The 17,184-nt window shown below is 38.1% G+C and overlaps 1 protein-coding gene and 1 long non-coding RNA gene across 8 annotated transcripts in view; one reads left to right on the top strand and one right to left on the bottom strand.

Annotated features, from left to right (window-relative positions):
* LOC113602267 (uncharacterized) overlaps nt 1-17,184 on the top strand; it is a 293,893-nt gene that overhangs the window by 184,560 nt on the left and 92,149 nt on the right. The gene's annotated exons all lie outside the window — the stretch shown is intronic.
* The window catches only part of MFAP3L (microfibril associated protein 3 like), an 84,670-nt gene that overhangs the window by 14,088 nt on the left and 53,398 nt on the right, over nt 1-17,184 (bottom strand). For 5 of the 7 annotated variants that reach the window (XM_053216716.1, XM_053216714.1, XM_053216717.1 and 2 more), the window contains one exon: nt 1,465-1,644. The exons of 1 other annotated variant lie outside the window; for it this stretch is intronic. In XM_053216716.1, coding sequence (XP_053072691.1) covers nt 1,480-1,644 — 165 coding nt within the window. In that variant the 3' untranslated portion in view covers nt 1,465-1,479. Of the gene's footprint in view, nt 1-1,464; nt 1,645-13,615; nt 14,057-17,184 lie in introns of those variants that run through there. One more of the 7 variants, XM_027068898.2, reaches the window with a different exon arrangement.

Genomic DNA, 17,184 nt, shown 5'->3' with positions numbered 1-17,184 from the left:
GACAAAACAAAGATTATGTATTTCACCTCCCCTCCCCCGCCCCACATTTAATTTGGCTTGATTTCCTCAAATTGCTACTTCACGAAAGGGTTAATTGAGCCAGTAACTCATTTTAAATCTGAACTGCTAGTCTGGGAAAACTCCAAATGCTGTCTTTAAAAGTAACACCCAACTTATACCTTCTGAATGATGACACACCATTTGTTATTAACAGGTACATTTCAAATTAATATACTTAATTTGTATATTACAAATTGTACATCTAATATAATATCTACTATTAAAAAGGATTTTAGGTGGTGTAGAATTGTTATCTGAAGACTTGAAACTTAGTTAAAACCAAATGAAACAGAACTTTCCAAATGGCCACTACAATTAATACACGCACATTTCACATTTATGTAGTGACCCCTATACTTCATGCTCCCTGTTAGATAAAGGGCATTGCCATGTTATACCATGGGCTTGCCTGTTCTGATTCTAATACTGTGTGTAATATTTAATTCTCACTGTTTCAGAATCTCTTGTCCTGCTGGGTGATTGGCTTCAACTTTAAAGCCCTTGACCTAAAATGATAGTTAGTAGCTACCTCTAAAATCAACGTTTTATACTCAAACAGCTCATTACTATAACATATGCAGTAGGTCAGACTTCCTTAAAGAAGAATAAGATTTTATGGGTAAACTGATAATGCTTAAGGAACAATACTTTGTCCATTTATGAGAGGGTTTCTAACTGAGAGCTGCTAATGGGGGCACAAGCTAGGAAGAACATATTCAAACTAATTGTAATTTGATTATGTCAATATCACTTCTAAAAACAATAGATCTCAAGCCATGATTCAAGCAACAAAAGCTAATAATAACTTGGTGTGGAATTACTATTTTTGTCCATATACATCTGGGTGGTTGAAGCAATCTGATTGTATGATTAGGCACAAGTCCAAGCTGTAGAAATACTATGGCCCAAAATAGTTATGTGGGAAACCATTGGAAATGTGTCTCAGTCTCTGAGAGATTTTAACCTGGTGAATCAGTACATTTCTCCCCCTGATAGTTGATGTTTATACTTCAGTGGCAAATAAACACACAAAGAAACCAAAAAAGCATGTTTTCTAGCAGTTTATACTAATGGCCATAATCATGGCTGATAATATTATATAACTCTAATATTCTGGGGAGCTCATGATTTTGACAGTTATGTTTGTCCACTGATCCGTAAGACAGGTAGGAAATACAAAGGTAATGGCAAGATATTTCTAGGCAAACATGAGGCATATGAGTGGAAAGCTATTCATAAACATTAGTATGTAGATATGTGGGATTTAAAAACCTGAGTGTTTGTGTTAAATGTTTCACTCTATGTATTATAACTCTGAACTTTTAAGTTTCATGAATAGTCAAAATGTACAGCATGTACTCTTTGTTTCTTTTCTTCTTTTTCTTCTTTTTTTGTTGTTATTTCAACTGATTGCTTGTTTCAGTGCTCATAGATCTGGTAGTCTGAAAAAGAATTGTCCTTTGATAGCTTTAGTGAGGTAGTGCTTAAGTAGCCTGACATACTGAAGATAGATGGAGTTTTCACATCTGTTTGGGGCTTCTGGAAATTTCTTCCTCTCCAGCAGCAACTGAGGCAATCAAAATGCTGGATCAGAGAAAAGAAAAAAGTATGTATGAATGTAATTTTCATAGACCCAAGATTCTATGGTTGCAAAAACCATGAACTGATTTCAGGGATGATAACAGTAATAGGAATGCTTTAGGTTTAAAGAATTGAAGTCTTTTCCATGTGTATATGGTCAGTTGATTTACAACAAAAGAGCCAAGAATATGCAATTGTGAAAAGGATAGTCTTTTTAATAAATGGTGCTGGGAAAACTGGACAGCCATATGCATAAGAATGAAAGTGGATCCCTATCTTACACCATCACAAAAATCAACTCAAAATGGATTAAAGACTTGAACATAAGACCTGAAACCAGGAAACTCAGGAAAAAAACATAAAGAGTAAGCTCCTTAATATCAGTCTTCGCAATGAGTTTTTTTTTGGTTTTGACACCAAAATCAAAGGCAAGAAAAGATAGAATATACAATTGGGACTACATCAAATTAATAAGCTTCTGTGCTACAAAGGAAACATCAACAAAATGAAAGGATGACTTATGGAATGGAAGAAAATATTTACAAATCATATCTCCAATAAGGGGTTAATATCCAAAATATGTAACAAACCCACACAACTCAATGAAAAAACAAACCCCAAACAATCGATTTAAAAATAAGGCAGGGTGGCCAGTCAGTTAAGGATATGACTCTTGATTTTGGCTCAGGTCGTGATCTCATGGTTCATGGGTTTGAGCCCCGCATCGGGCTCCACGCTGACAGTGTGGAGCCTGCTTAAGATCCTCTTTCTCTCTGCAGCTCCCTCTATCACTAGCTCTAAATAAATAAATAAATAAATAAATAAATAAATAAATAAATAAATAATAGGCAGAGGACCTGAATAAACATTTTTCTACAGAAGACATACAAATGGCCAACATGTATATGAAAGTATGTTCAAAATCACTAATCGTCAGGGAAATCCAAATCAAAACCACAATGAGATACCATGTTAAAATGGCTATCATTAAAAAACAAGAGATAACAAATGTTGGCAAGGATGTGGAGAAAGGGGAACACTTGTGCATTGTTGGTGGAAACGTAAATTGGTGCAACCATTATCAAAAACATTATGGAGTTTCCTCAAAAATTTAAAGATAGTGCTACCATATGATCCAGAAATTCTACTTCTGGATATTTATCCACAGGAAACAAAATCACTATTCAAAGAGATATCTACACCCTCATGTTTATTGCAGCATTTATAATAGTCAAGACATGGAAACAACCTAAGTGTTTATCAACAGATGAATGGATAAAGAAATGTGAGAAGTAGAAGAAGGGGAAAATGGTGGCAGAGTGAAAGAACCTAGGCTTGCCTCATCCCACGAATACAACCAGATAACTATCAAATCATCCTCAATACCCCAGAAATTGATCTGAAGACTGGCAGAACAAACTTCACAACTAAAGGTAGAGAAGAGGCCATATCTAAGAAAGCAGAAAGTACAGAAATGTGGTTTGGGAGAGAAACAGAGTGTGGCTGCTGGTAGGGAGGGAGCTGTAGTCACAGACAAGGGTGGGAGACAGACTGACACACAGGGGAGCACATAGGGAAAACAAATCCCCATAGCAATTGGCTTGGAAAGCTAGAGTGCCCAAATTTTGTGAGTTCTTGAAACAAGCAGGGCTCAAAGCCTAAAGTTTTAAAGGCAAATGCTTGGCTCTGGGAAAGCTCAGAGGACATAGGGGCTGCTCTTGGAGAGAAGGAAGGGCAAACAGTCTGTGGACATACAACATGGAAACAACAATCTAAAGAGTGCCTGGGGCACAGAGTGGGGAAATTATTTGCACATCTCAGAACATGTCCCAGAGAGGCAGCATTCATGAAGAAACCCCTCCAGGAACAAATGAACCGTTAGGCACCATTTCCTTGCCCTGCACACCAGAATAAACACAGGGCCACATATGGAAACGAGTGCAGCGCTGACACTCGCTACCTAACTTGCTTACATTAAACCCTGCCCTTCCATGCTCTGGTGGAAACTTCCTTCCCAGTAATGCTTGCCTCAGTCTCAGGTGGTGGGCCACTTCCCCCAGAAGACTGGCCCAACCCCTGCCAACACTATGCCTCCTGACCTAGGAGTTTTGCAAAGTGATGGTTTCAGTGGTGGCACCAACAGGTCTCATTCCACAGCAGGCCAGAGAACACCTAATTAAAATGCCACATTCAGGCCAGGGACCAAACACTTCCCACAACAGGCAAAGATAGCATCTGCAGTTGACTGGCCTGAAGGATAAAGCAGCCAGGGCACAACGCAAGAGTGCAGGCAACACACATTAGATATACTCCTGGAAGCCCTAGGCCCTGGGGAACAGGGAACACTACACTGCAGGACACTACAAGACCTCCTTTGCATAAAGACATTACCCTCAAGAACAGGAGACAGAGCTGGCTTTCCTAACACAGAGAAACAGGCACAGAAACTAAGACAAAATGAGAAGACAGAGGAATTTGTTGCAAATGAAAGAAAAAGACAAGGCTGTTGGCAGGAGATCTAAGTGAAACAGAAGTAATATGCTTGATGGAGAATTTAAAACAAGGATCATAACGATACTCACTGGACTTGAGGAAAGAGGGGAGGACATCAGTAAGACCATTAATATAGTGAAAAGTAATAACATAGCAGAGATAAAGGGCTCAATAAATGAAATGAGAAACACACTTGATGGAATGAACAGCAATATGGAATAAGCAGAGGAATGAATTAATGATCTAGAAGGCAGAGTAATGGAAAGCAATCAAACTGAACGAAGAGAGGAAAAAAGAATTATGTAAAATGAGAATAGACTTAGGGAACTCAGTGACTCTATCAAATGTAATAATATTTATATTCTAGGAGTCCAAGAAGAAGAAGAAGAAGAAGAAGAAGAAGAAGAAGAAGGCGGCTAGCTAGCTAGCTAAGGGGGCAGAGAATACATATGAAGAAATAATAGGTGAAAAATTCCCTAATCTGGGAAATAAAACTATGTAAAATATGACACTATATATCTAAAATGTGGGGAGGAGAGGAGTAAAGAATGCCTTTAAACTTAAATGACCATCAACTTAATATAGACTATTATATGCAGAAGATGTAATATGCAAATCTAATAGTAACCACAAAGCAAAACCACTAAATGAATGCACAAAGAATAAAGAGAAAGAAAACCAAATATTATAACTAAAGAAAATGAGCAAACCATGAAAGAGAGAAACAGGAAAGTATCAGAAAATCTTCAGAAGCAACCACATGACAAGTAATAAAATGGCAATAAATATATATCAATAATTACTTTGAAAGCAAATTGATTGGGGCGCCTGGGTGGCTCAATCGGTTAGGCATCTAACTTCGGCTCAGGTCATGATCTCACAGTCCGTGAGTTCGAGCCTTGCATCGGGCTCTGTGCTCACAGCTCAGAGCCTGGAGCCTGCATCGGATTCTGTGTCTCCCTCTCTCTGCTCCTCCCCTGCTCATGCTCTGTCTCTCTCTCCCCTTCAAAAATAAATAAAAAAACATTAAAAAAATTAAAAAAAATCATTTAAAAAAAGGAGAGCAAATGGATTAAATGCTCCAATCAAAAGTGACAGAATGGCTAAAAACAACAAGAGCCATCTATATGCTGCCTATAAGAGACTCATTCTAGGCCTAAAGACACCTGCAGATTAAAAGTGAGGAGGTGGAATACACAAAAATAAATTCAGAATACATTAAAGACCTAAAAATCCTAGAAGAGAGCACAGGCAGTAACTTCTTTGACATCAGCCATAGCAACTTCTTTCTAGATATGTCTCCTGAGGCAAGGATACCAAAGCAAAAATAAACTATGGGAAGGGACTACTTCAAAACAAAAAACTTCTAAAAAAAAAAAGCTGCTGTACAGTGAAGGAAATAATCAACAATACTAAAAGGCAGCCTACAGAATGGTAGAAGATATTTGTAAACAATATATCCAATAAAGGGTTAGTATCAAAAATATATAAAGAACTTATAAAACTCAATAGCCCAAAAATGAATAATCCCATTAAAAATGGGCAGGAGATATGAATAGATTTTCTCTAAAGAAGACATACAGATGGCCACAGGCATATGAAAAGATGCTCATCATCTCGTACCATAAGGGAAATGCAAATCAAAACTACAATGAGATATTACTTTACACCTGTCAGAATGGCTAAAATCAACACCACAAGAAATAACAGGTGTTGGCGAGAATGTGGAGAAAGGGGAACACTTGTGCACTATTGGTGGGAATGCAGCCCCTGTGGAAAACAGTATGGAGTCTCCTCAAAAAGTTAAAAATAGAACTGCCCTGTAATCCAGCAATCACACTGCTAGGTATTTACACAAGGAATACAAAAACACAAGTTCAAACGGATACATGCACCCCTATGTTTATAGCACCATTATCTACAATAGCCAAATTATGGAAACAGCGCAAGTATCCATTAATTGATAAATAGGTAAAGAAGATGTGGTGTGTGTGTGTGTGTGTGTGTGTGTGTGTGTGTGTGTGTGTGTATAACTGGAATTTAAATAAAAACATAAAAGAAAATGAGGAGGTAGAGAAACATTTATCATGCAAATGGATGTCAAAAGAAAGCCAGAGTAGCAATACTTATATTGGACAAAACAGACTTTAAAACAAAGACTAATAAGAGCAAAGAAGCCTGTATAATAATAAAGGAGACAATCCTACAAGAAGATATAACAATTGTAAATATTTATGCACCCAACATAGAGGCACCCAAATTCATAAAATGGTTAATAACAAATATAAAGGAAGTAATCAATAATATAATAATAGTTATTATTATATGTGGGGATTTTAACACCCCACTTACATCAATGCACAGATCATCTAAACAGAAAATCAAAAGGAAAACATGGCTTTGAATGACACACTGGACCAGATGGACTTAACAGATATATTTGGAAGATTCCATCCTAAAACAGTGGAATACACATTCTTTTGAAGTGTACATGAACATTCTCCAGAATACATCATATATTATGCCACAGAACTAGTCTCAACAAATTCAAGAAGATCAAAGTAATATCATTCATCTTTTCTGACCACATGCTATGAATGTAGAAGTCAACCACAAGAAAAAATCCAGAAAGACCACAAATACATGGAAGTTAAATAACATGCTACTAAACAATGAATGGACCAGCCAGGAAATGAAAGATGAAATAAAAAAGTACATGGAAATAAATGAAAGTAAAAGCAGGTCAGTCAGGAAATAAAAGAAGAAATAAAAAAGTATATAGAAAGAAATGAAAATGAAAACACAACAGTTCGAAACCTTTTGGCCGTAGCAAAATCAATTCTAAGAGGGAAGTGTATAGCAATACAGATCTACCTCAAGAAATAAACAAAAATCTGAAACAACCTAACCTTACACCTAAAGGATGTAGAAAAAAGAGCAACAAAGCCTAAAACCAGTAGAAGGAAGGAAATAATAAAGATTAGAGCAGAAATAAATGATATAGAAACTAAACAAAAAAACAAAAAAACAAAACAATAGAACAGATCAATGAACTAGGAGCTGGTTCTTCTAAAAAATCAATAAAATTCATAAACCTCTAGCTAGACTTATCAGGATAAAAAGAGAAAGGACCCAAATAAATAAAGTCACAACTAAGGAGAAGTAAAAACCAAGATCACAAAAATACAAACAATTATAAGAGAATATTATGAAAAGCTATATGCCAACAAATTGGACAACCTACAAAAATGGATAAATTCCTGGAAACATATAACGTACCAATACTGAAACATGAGGAAATAGAAAATTTGAACAGACCGATAACCAGCAAAATAAAGAATCAGTAATCAAAAACTCCCAACAAAAAAAAAAGGAATGGCTCCACAGGTGAATTCTACCAAATATATATATATATATATATATGTGTGTGTGTGTGTGTGTATACACACCAAATATATATATATGTGTGTATATATATATATATATATATATATACATACATTTTTAAATGTATTTTTTTATTTTGAGAGAGAAAGAGAGAGAGAGAGAGAGAGAGAGAGAGTTCATGAGTGGGGCGTGGCAGAGAGAAAGGGAGAGAAAGAATCCTAAGCAGGCCCCATGCCATCAGCATTGGGCCTGACATGGGGATTGATCTCAAGAACTGTGAGATCATTACCTAAGCCAAAATCAAGAGTCAGACACTTAACCCACTGAGCCACCCAGGTGCTCCTCTACCAAACATTTGAAGAAGAGTTAAAATTTATTCTTCTCAAACTATTTCAAAAAATAAAGAGGAAGGAAAGCTTCCAAATTCATTTTTTGATGGCAGCATTACCCTGATACCAAAACCAGATAAAGACACAACAACAACAAAAAAAGAGAACTACAGGCTAATATGTCTGTATTAACTAATACTAATATTAGCTAATATTAGCTAAGGACAGGCTAATATCTCTGATGAACACAGATGCAAAAATCCTCAATAAAATGCTAGCAAACTTAATCCAACAATACATTAAAAAAATAATTCACCATGATAAAGTGGGATTTATTCTTGGGTTGCAAGAGTGGTTCAATATTTGCAAATTAAGCAATGTGATACATCGCATTTATAAAGAAAGGATAAAAACCATATGATCATTTCAGTAGACACAGAGAAAGCATCTGACAAAGTACAACATTCATTTATGATAAAACCCTCAACAATATAGGTTTAGAGGGAACATACCTCAACATAATTAAGGCTATATATATATATATATATATATATATATATATATATATATATATGAAAAACCCATGGCTAACATCATCCTCAATGGGGAAAAACTGAGCCTTTTCTCTAAGGCTAGGAACAAGACAGGAATGTTCACTTTCACCACTTTTATTCAGCACAGTAGAAGTCCTAGCCACAGCAATCAGACAACACAAAGACATAAAAGGAATCCAAATTGGTAATAAAGAAACAAAACTTTAAGTATTTGCAGATGACATGGTACTATATATAGAAAATCTGAAAGACTCCACTAAAAAACTGCTAGAACTGATAAATGAATTCAGTAAAGTTGCAGGATACAAGATCAATGTACAGAAATCTGTTGCATTTTTATACACCAATAATGAAGCAGCAGAAAGAGAAATTAAGAAAACAATTCCATTTAGAATTGTAACCAAAATAGTAAGATACATGGGAATAAAGCTAACCAAAAAGGTGGAAGACTTGTACTCTGAAAACTGTAAAATACTGGTGACAGAAATTGAAGATGACACAAAGAAATGGAAGGACATTCCATGCTCATGAATTGGAAGACAAATATGTTAAAATGTCTATACTACCCAAAGCAATCTACACAGTTAAGGCAAATCCCTATCAAAATACCAACAGTTTTCAAAGAACTACAACAAACAATCCTAACATTGTATGGAACCACAAAAGACCCCAAATAGCCAAAGTGATCTTGAAAAAGCAAAGCAAAGCTAGAGGTATCAGAATTCTGGACTTGAATTTATATTACAGAGATGTAGTAATTAAAACAGTATGATACTGGCACAAAAATATACACACAGTTCAATGGAACAGAATAAAAAATCCAGAAATATACCCACGACTATATGGCCAATTAATCTCCAACAAAGGGGGCAAGAATATCCAATGGGAGGACAGTCTCTTCAACAAATGGTATTGGAGGATAAAAATCCTAGAAAAGAGCACAGGCAGTAACCTTTTTTTTAAGTTCATTTATTTATTTTGAAGGGCGCCTGGGTGGCTCAGTTGGTTAAGTGTCTGACTTCAGCTCAGGTCATGATTTCGTGGTGTGTGAGTTCGAGCCCTCGTCTGGCTCCGTGCTGACAGCTCAGAGCCTGGAGCCTGCTTCGGATTCTGTGTCTCCCTCTGTCTCTGCCCCTCCCCCGCTTGCACTCTGCCTCTTTCTCTCAAAACTGAATAAATGTTAAAAAAAATTATTTATTTATTTAGAGAACATGAGCAGGGTAGGGGCAGAGGGAGAGGGGGAGAGAGAGAATCTCAAGCACTCTCTGCACTATCAGTATGGAGCCTGATGCAGAACTCGAACTCACCTGAGCCAAAACCAAGAATCGGTGTTTAACTGACTGAGCCACTCAGGTGCCCCAGGTAGTAACTTTTTTATATCAGCTGTCGCAACTTTTTTCTAGATAGGTTCCCTAAGGTAAGGGAAACAAAGCCAAAAATAAGCTATTGGAACTACATCAAAATAAAAAGCTTCTGTACAGTAAACAATCAACAATACTAAAAGGCAGCCTACAGAATGGGAGAAGATATCTGTAAACAACATATCCAATAAAGGGTTAGAATAAAAAAAATACATAAAAATCTTATAAAACTCAATACCCCCAAAATGAATAATCCAATTAAAAATGGGCAGAAGAGGGGCTCCTGGGTGGCTCAGTCTGGTTAAGCATCCAACTTCAGCTCAGGTCATGATCTTGTGGTTCACGGGTTCAAGCCCCGCGTTGGGCTCTATGCTGACAGCTCAGAGCCTAGGGCCTGCTTTGGATTCTGTGTCTCCCTCTCTCTCTGCCCCTCCCCTCCTCATGCTCTGTCCCTCTCCCTCTCAAAAATAAATAAGCATTTAGAAAAATGGGCAGAAGACATAAATAGACATTTTTCCAAAGAAGACATATAGATAGCCAACAAGCATATGAAAAGATGCTGATCATCACATACCATAAGGGAAATGCAAATCAAAATTACAATGAGGTATCATTTTACACCTATCAGAATGGCTAAAATCAACAACACAAGAAACAACAGGTGTTGGAGAGAATGTGGAGAAAAAGGAACACTTGTGTACTGTTGGTGGGAATGCAAACTGGTGCAACCACTGTGGAAAAGTTTGGAGGCTCCTCAAAGTTTAAAAACAGAACTACCCTAGGATCCAACAATTGTACTACTGGGTATTTACCCAAAGAATACAAAAACACTAAATCAAAGGGATACATGCAACCCTATGTTTATAGCATCACTATTTACAATAGCCAAGATATTGAAGCAGAATAAGTGTCCACTGACTGATGAATGGATAAAGAAGAGGTAGTATGTATGTGTGTACACACACACACACACACACACACACACACACACACACACACTAGAATATTACTCAGCCATAAAAAGAATGAAATATTGCCATTTGCAATGACATGGATGGAGCTAGAGAGTATAATGCTAAGTGAATAAGTCAGTAAGAGCAAGACAAATACCGTATGATTTCACTCATATGTGGAATTTAAGAAACAAAACAAACAAGCAAAGGGGAAAATAGAGGGAGAGAGACAAACCAAGAAACAAACTCTTAACTATAGAGAACAAACACGGTTATCAGAGGTGGGGTGGGGGGAGATGGGTGAAATAGGTGAAGGGGATTAAGGAGTGCACATGTCGTGATGAGTACTGGGTGATTAAAATAAAAATTTAAAAAGAGAGGGAGAGACAGAGGGAGATTTGACAGAGGGAGATTGGAGTGATGCACCATAAGCCAAGGATGCCAGTAGCCACCAGAGGCTGAAAGGTACAAGGAACAGATTCTCCCCTAGAATTTCCAGAAGAGGCTGGCCCTGCTTACACCTTGATTTTGACCCAGTGAAATTGACTTCAGACTTCAGGCCTCCAGCAGTGTGAAAGAATGGGGACACTGGCTTGTATGCATTTTTGAATATTTGTATACAAATTGTTATGTGAGTTCTACTTAGTAGAATTTCTACTGAGTTCATACTTAGGAGTAGAATTGCTTGGTCACGTGGTAAGTGTAGAAACTGCTAGACTGTTTTGTGGTTGATTTCAGACTCCTGGTCTCTAGAACTGTGAAAGCTAAAATAAATTATTGGTGTTTTAAACACCAAAAAAATGATAATGCTTTCGAAAGAAAGAAAGAAAGAAAGAAAGAAAGAAAGAAAGAAAGAAAGAAAGAAAAAAGAAAGTGAGATGCAGAATATTATTTAGTCACAATAAAGAAGGAAATCCTGCCATTTGTGACAACATGGATGAACCTTGAGGGCATGATGCTATGTGAGGATAAGTCTGACAGAGATACTTTTATTTGCGATCTATAAAAAACAACAACTGTAGAAACAGAACAGATTGTGTAGAAATCTGTAGAAACACCCAACAGATTGGTGGGTGCCAGAGGTGGGAGATATAAGGGTGAAGTTGGACAAAAGGTACAGACTTCTAGTTACAAGATAAATAAGTCCTGTAGATGTAATATACAGCATTGTGTCTACAGTTAGCAATACTTTAGTGTGTATTTGAAAGTGTGCATATAGTCAAGTAATTGTGAAGGAGTGGTTTTTTTGTGCAGCAAAATATAACCAGAACAATGCACTGCCTCTGTGACTGGGGGTACAGACAGACCTGGCAACTTTGTGGCCCTACAATCACCTGTGCCAGCACAAGCATTATGACAAACCTTTGCCATTGCTGGCCCTGGAGGAAGAAAGGATGCTTCCACAGGCCACTACCTTCCTATTGGACCTCTAAATATGGTGTGTCTTATTTGTGGAGCCATGTCCTAGCTGCAAAGGAAGCTGGTAGAGTATTTGGCATTTCAGCCTCTAGAGTGAGAGCTACCCTCTGTCTCATGAGGTGGTGGATTCTTCAAACACAAGAAGGGGCATAGATACTGAGGTGCCTAAAAGAGTGGCAAATGACCACCATGACATGCACGGCCAAAGCCAGAGTGGAAGTAGGCAGAATGAGCTGCTTTCTGCCAGACTCTGCTGACAGCACAGGCTCTGGGCTGCAGAAGGCTGGTACAAAGGAATAGGCCTCTGAGAGGAGGTGCTGTGCTCTACTGGAGGCAACACTTTAGGGTCATTACACTATATCGCTTCATTTTAGTCCTTGGACTTGAAGTTGGTACTGAATGTCCCCATTTTACAGACTCCCTAGATCATATCATTACTGTGATCAAAGTCCTCCAGTGGTATCCCATCTCAAATTAAAGTCACAGATGTTAATTTTGCTGAAAAAAGGCCTAGGAGATTTTGCCTCTCCCTCCCTGTCTTACCTCTTGCCGCTCCCCATCACTAGCTCACACTGGATCCATGCTGTTCCTGGAGCACACTGAGTACTCTTCTCTCTAGGGATTTTGTACTCATTCTTCCCTCTGCCTAGAAATTTCTTGTTCAGATATCCACTTTGGCTTGTTCTCTCAATTTCCTCAGGGTTCTGCTCAAATATTACCCTATTATTGAGACCTTCACATAAAGACCACTATATATGGATGAGGGACCTGTCCCCACCTACCGCACTTCATTTTCTCTTTACCCTACATTATTTTTTACCTTAGCAATAAATAAATAAATATTCTAAGAGCTGGGACTTTGCCTTGCAGCACTTCTAACACCCAGAATAGTGCCTAGCATGTACACTACTAGGCATTTGATAACACTTGTGAAATGAATGATCATGGTCATCATGATTATCACCATTATTCTGTGGTATCATATTTTGATTTGGGTATATTGATATATAGTCTTCATAGTGATGTATGAATAGAGGAGAATGGAGAACAGTAAGGCCAACAAATAGGCCAGGGTGTCCTTGATCACCTGGCTGTAGTAGCATTTGCATATGAACCATTGAGTTGATACAAAGCTGTCTATTAACTTGCTGGTAAGGATAAGTGGTGTCCAGTCAGTTGGAGTTAGAGACTTAGGCATGAATTTTTCAAGGCTTTCATATTGTCTCATGATGGCAAATGCACAGATCTATCAAATTGACATGCTAAAAGTACCATGTGCATTGACATGAAGATACCAAGATCTCAGCTGTGTTTGCAGTATTTATCTAACTCAAACCTTTGACATGTATCAGCCATCCCTAATCAAGTAAGAAAATTCTCAGAGGCACAACAAATGGAAATGAAAATTGGATTCATGGATAAATACTTTCATGAATCTGAGATGGACGCGTTTAAACAAACCCAAGACAGTCTAATTCATCGGCATGCTTTTATCAAGTGAGTGTAAATGGAATGTCACAGGAGATAGGACCAGTAGTTCTTTGGGCTGCAGAACTTGTATTCCTATTCTAAACCACACTATAATGATCATTAGTCATTCATGATAGAAATCAATGATTCCACTTTTCTGACAGTGTTTGTTCACTGTTCCCAGGAACTGCCTTCTCTCTTCTCTCAAGAGGGCATTTAGAATTTGAAGCTCTTTCCCTTGGCTTGTTTATTGTGTACTGTTCATTTGCAGAGTGGCCGCAGTATCCCGTGCCAGTTTGGCAGCGTGAGGAGGGTTTGCTCTCACATTCTCCCAAGAATCAGCACTAGCTCTCTGGTGACTTTGAATTCCGTTCCAAACGTTGGCCGTGGCTGGAGAGGCCAAGAACTTTATTCCAATCAGTTCTAGTTTCTATGGCTACGAAAGTCCCCTGAAAGAGTGACAGAAAATAAGGGCAGATTGTTCTCAATTTCTGAATTCACTGATATGTTAAAAAAAAAAAAATCCACCCTCTGAATCCATTCTCAAGTTGATTATTCTCTTTCTCTTTCCCCTCCCTTGTCCTCTTTCTCTCTCTTTTCTGCTGTTAGGATTATGACAAATTCCACTGGTTGTCACCCACTACCATTCATCTGTCTGTCTTCCTTTTTAATAGAACCCTGATTTTGCTCACCCCTCTTCACCCCTCTTCATAGTTGTGGATTTCAGGGGGAGATTGGCCCTCTAGACAGGGTATGTATTATGGTTGTTATAAACCACAGCCTGATTTAGGGATGGGCATTTCACTCAGTCCTAGGCAATGAGGTGTGAGAGGAAGTTTGCTGGGTGCACTTAATAAGGAAGATTTTCCTTCCTTAAAACAAAACAAATAAACTAACAGGAATCTGAAGAAATGGCCCTTTCTTATTTCCTGTTTCCAAACAGCAAGTACGAACAGACCATGTCTGTAGTTGCTTTTGCTATGTGGGTACTATGAGGGAACCCAGATAAAGGACTATGGAGAAAATGGTACTGCTGAAGCCTGGAGAAATCTTAGTACTCAATTATGCTGATGATTTAATCAATCTGGGACACTCTCCAGAGTTCTTGTAATTTGAGATTAAAAAAAAAATCCTAATGCTGGCTAAATCATTTGCAGTTGGGCTTTCTCCTATGGCAGCCAAAAGCATCTTAACTGAGCCATGTCACTTCTGGTTGTTTGCTCAACATGTCTTTATAATTCTCCTCTCTTCACTCTTTTGGGGACTAATGAACAACAATAAGACTTTCTAGTATTTAATAAGTGAAGATATTAAATATGATAAGTTTGTATTTTCAACAGAGGACAGATTATTGTTTCTGTTCTTCAAGTGCTACAAAATTCAGTGTTATTTTATTTTCGATATACAAAATACCACTGCATATTCTCCTATCACAGCAGGCTCTTAAAGTCGTACTATGTGACGGAGTCCTGTTACCCGTGGGAGAGTCTGTGTTGGGTGAATAGAGGCCTCAGTTCTTGAGTTCCCCACAAAAGATTTATGTTCAAATAAAGGCAAGAAGAAGGAAGGTAGCAAGCACAAAGCAGTTTATTAAGGACGTACACTCTAAAGAAGGGAGAGCAGGCAGGCCTAGAGGTGGTAACTGTCCTGAGGCCACAGAGGTCTTTTCTTTTTGTGTGAGCAGGGTCTTGAGTCAGGGACAGGGATGGTCTCTAATGGAGGCTGCTTCCAATCTTTTGGGGGACTCCTCCCACAGGTCAGGAGAGGGAGTTTTTGACTCTACAAGGTTTGTACTGAAACTGTCATGGCAGCCTTCCCCCACAGGAGTGGGGGCTAAAACCACAATGCAAATGTATTATAATGAGTCTACAGGTTACCCAGGGGCAGAGGTGAAAGAGGAGAGCTTATCATCTGAACCTGGGGCTCTTGGTCTGTTAGCCTCAGAGTCTTGGAAGCCATAAGGCCAGGATGTTGAGGGGTCTTGGAAGCCACAAAGTGAGGATGTTGTGTCTCCTGGCTTCTAATGTGTCACCTATTTATCACTGCCTTTGCCCCTGGCTCATGTCTAACTAACTGCCTACTCTTTTAGTCCAAGGACAAGAAGATATTTAATAATTCCAAATGTACTGAGGGAAAACATTTCTGTCAAATTACATGTTTATATGCTTCTATATGTCAATTTTAAGGAGCTAAAAAGGATTTTTTTAAATCACATTAATAATTTTAATTGTTCCAAATGTTCTGTTTTCTTAATGTTCACCTCCCTATTTCTGCTAATGGCACTATAATTCTCTTAGTCATCCAGGCTTAAAACCTCCAATTTATTTTTGGCTCCTCCTACTCTCTTACTCCAGAAACAACTGTTGCCAAGCCCTCAATAATGCCATCTTAGAAATAAGATTACATCCCTTCCGTGTGCTCTACTTTCACTGCCACTAACCTAGTTCACCAAAAGCCTTCTGAACTGCTTTGCAGAAAGCCTCCATGTTCTCTCCATTCTTCTTTCTAAAGCAGAGATCTGTCATGCGTACTCTGTCCTTAGTGTGTCTAGATTGCCCCAGGAAAAAGCCTGAGCACTATATGCTGGCATTCACGGTCCAAAGAGCTGACTCCAACTGACCTCTCCACCTTCCTCCTCACCACTGTCCTCTTAAGATTCCATGTGCTAGACCAAGAGAAGGTCCTTTATTGCCCTTTATTGCTTTGACCCCTCATCTCACATTGAGTTTCTTATCTTCATCTGTTCAAATCCTAACTACCCTTCAGAGAATCTGAAATCACCTTTTTCTGTACAAAGATCTCCTGATTTCTCCCAGTCAAAACTGTTATGCTCATCATCCCCTGGATTTTACTGGGATTTCATCTCTCTGTTAATGAAGGCATTTATTACCTTTAACCATCTATCATAGTTATTTACTACATATATTACGTGCTTTCTAAAAAGATGAAGTTCTTGAGGATGGAACTGGATCTTGTTCATTTTTGTGTTCATCTTGGAGCCTAGTATTGCCTTGATTGTAACAAATATCCAATAAATCGTACTGAATTACTAAATAGTAACTGGCTTTCTGTTCAATCTTGTTCTTAATCACCATCTGATCAATTAAAATGTAATCAAATTTTAGAAAAAAGGAAAATTGCTTGGTTTAGTCAGTTGGTCATGAATCATATGAAGGAGAATTCTTTTAAATGTTTTTAATGTTTATTTATTTTTGAGAGAGAGAAAGAAAGAGAGAGAGTGAGGGAGGGGCAGAGAGAAGGAGACACAGAATCTGAAACAGGCCCCAGGCTCCCAGCTGTCAGCACAGAGCCTGACATGGGACTCGAACCCACGGACCATGAGATCATGACCTGAGCCGAAGCCAGACACTCAGCCTACTGAGCCACCCAGGTGCCCCTGACATGAGGGAGAATTCTTTAAGAGGTAATAAATTCAGAATTATATTAACTACAACCAACATAGATAACTTAGTTTTCCATTTCAGAGATATTCTTAATCTGGAAGACAGTTTGAATAACACATAGGCTTCAGCATTAGTCTCCAAATTTATAAGTACTTTTTGGTCTTTCATCTGAA

This window comes from Acinonyx jubatus, chromosome B1 (genome assembly GCF_027475565.1).
Source record: "Acinonyx jubatus isolate Ajub_Pintada_27869175 chromosome B1, VMU_Ajub_asm_v1.0, whole genome shotgun sequence".
Lineage (NCBI taxonomy): Eukaryota > Metazoa > Chordata > Mammalia > Carnivora > Felidae > Acinonyx > Acinonyx jubatus.
Note: the sequence above shows the minus strand (reverse complement) of the source record. Positions and strands in the feature narration are given on the sequence as shown.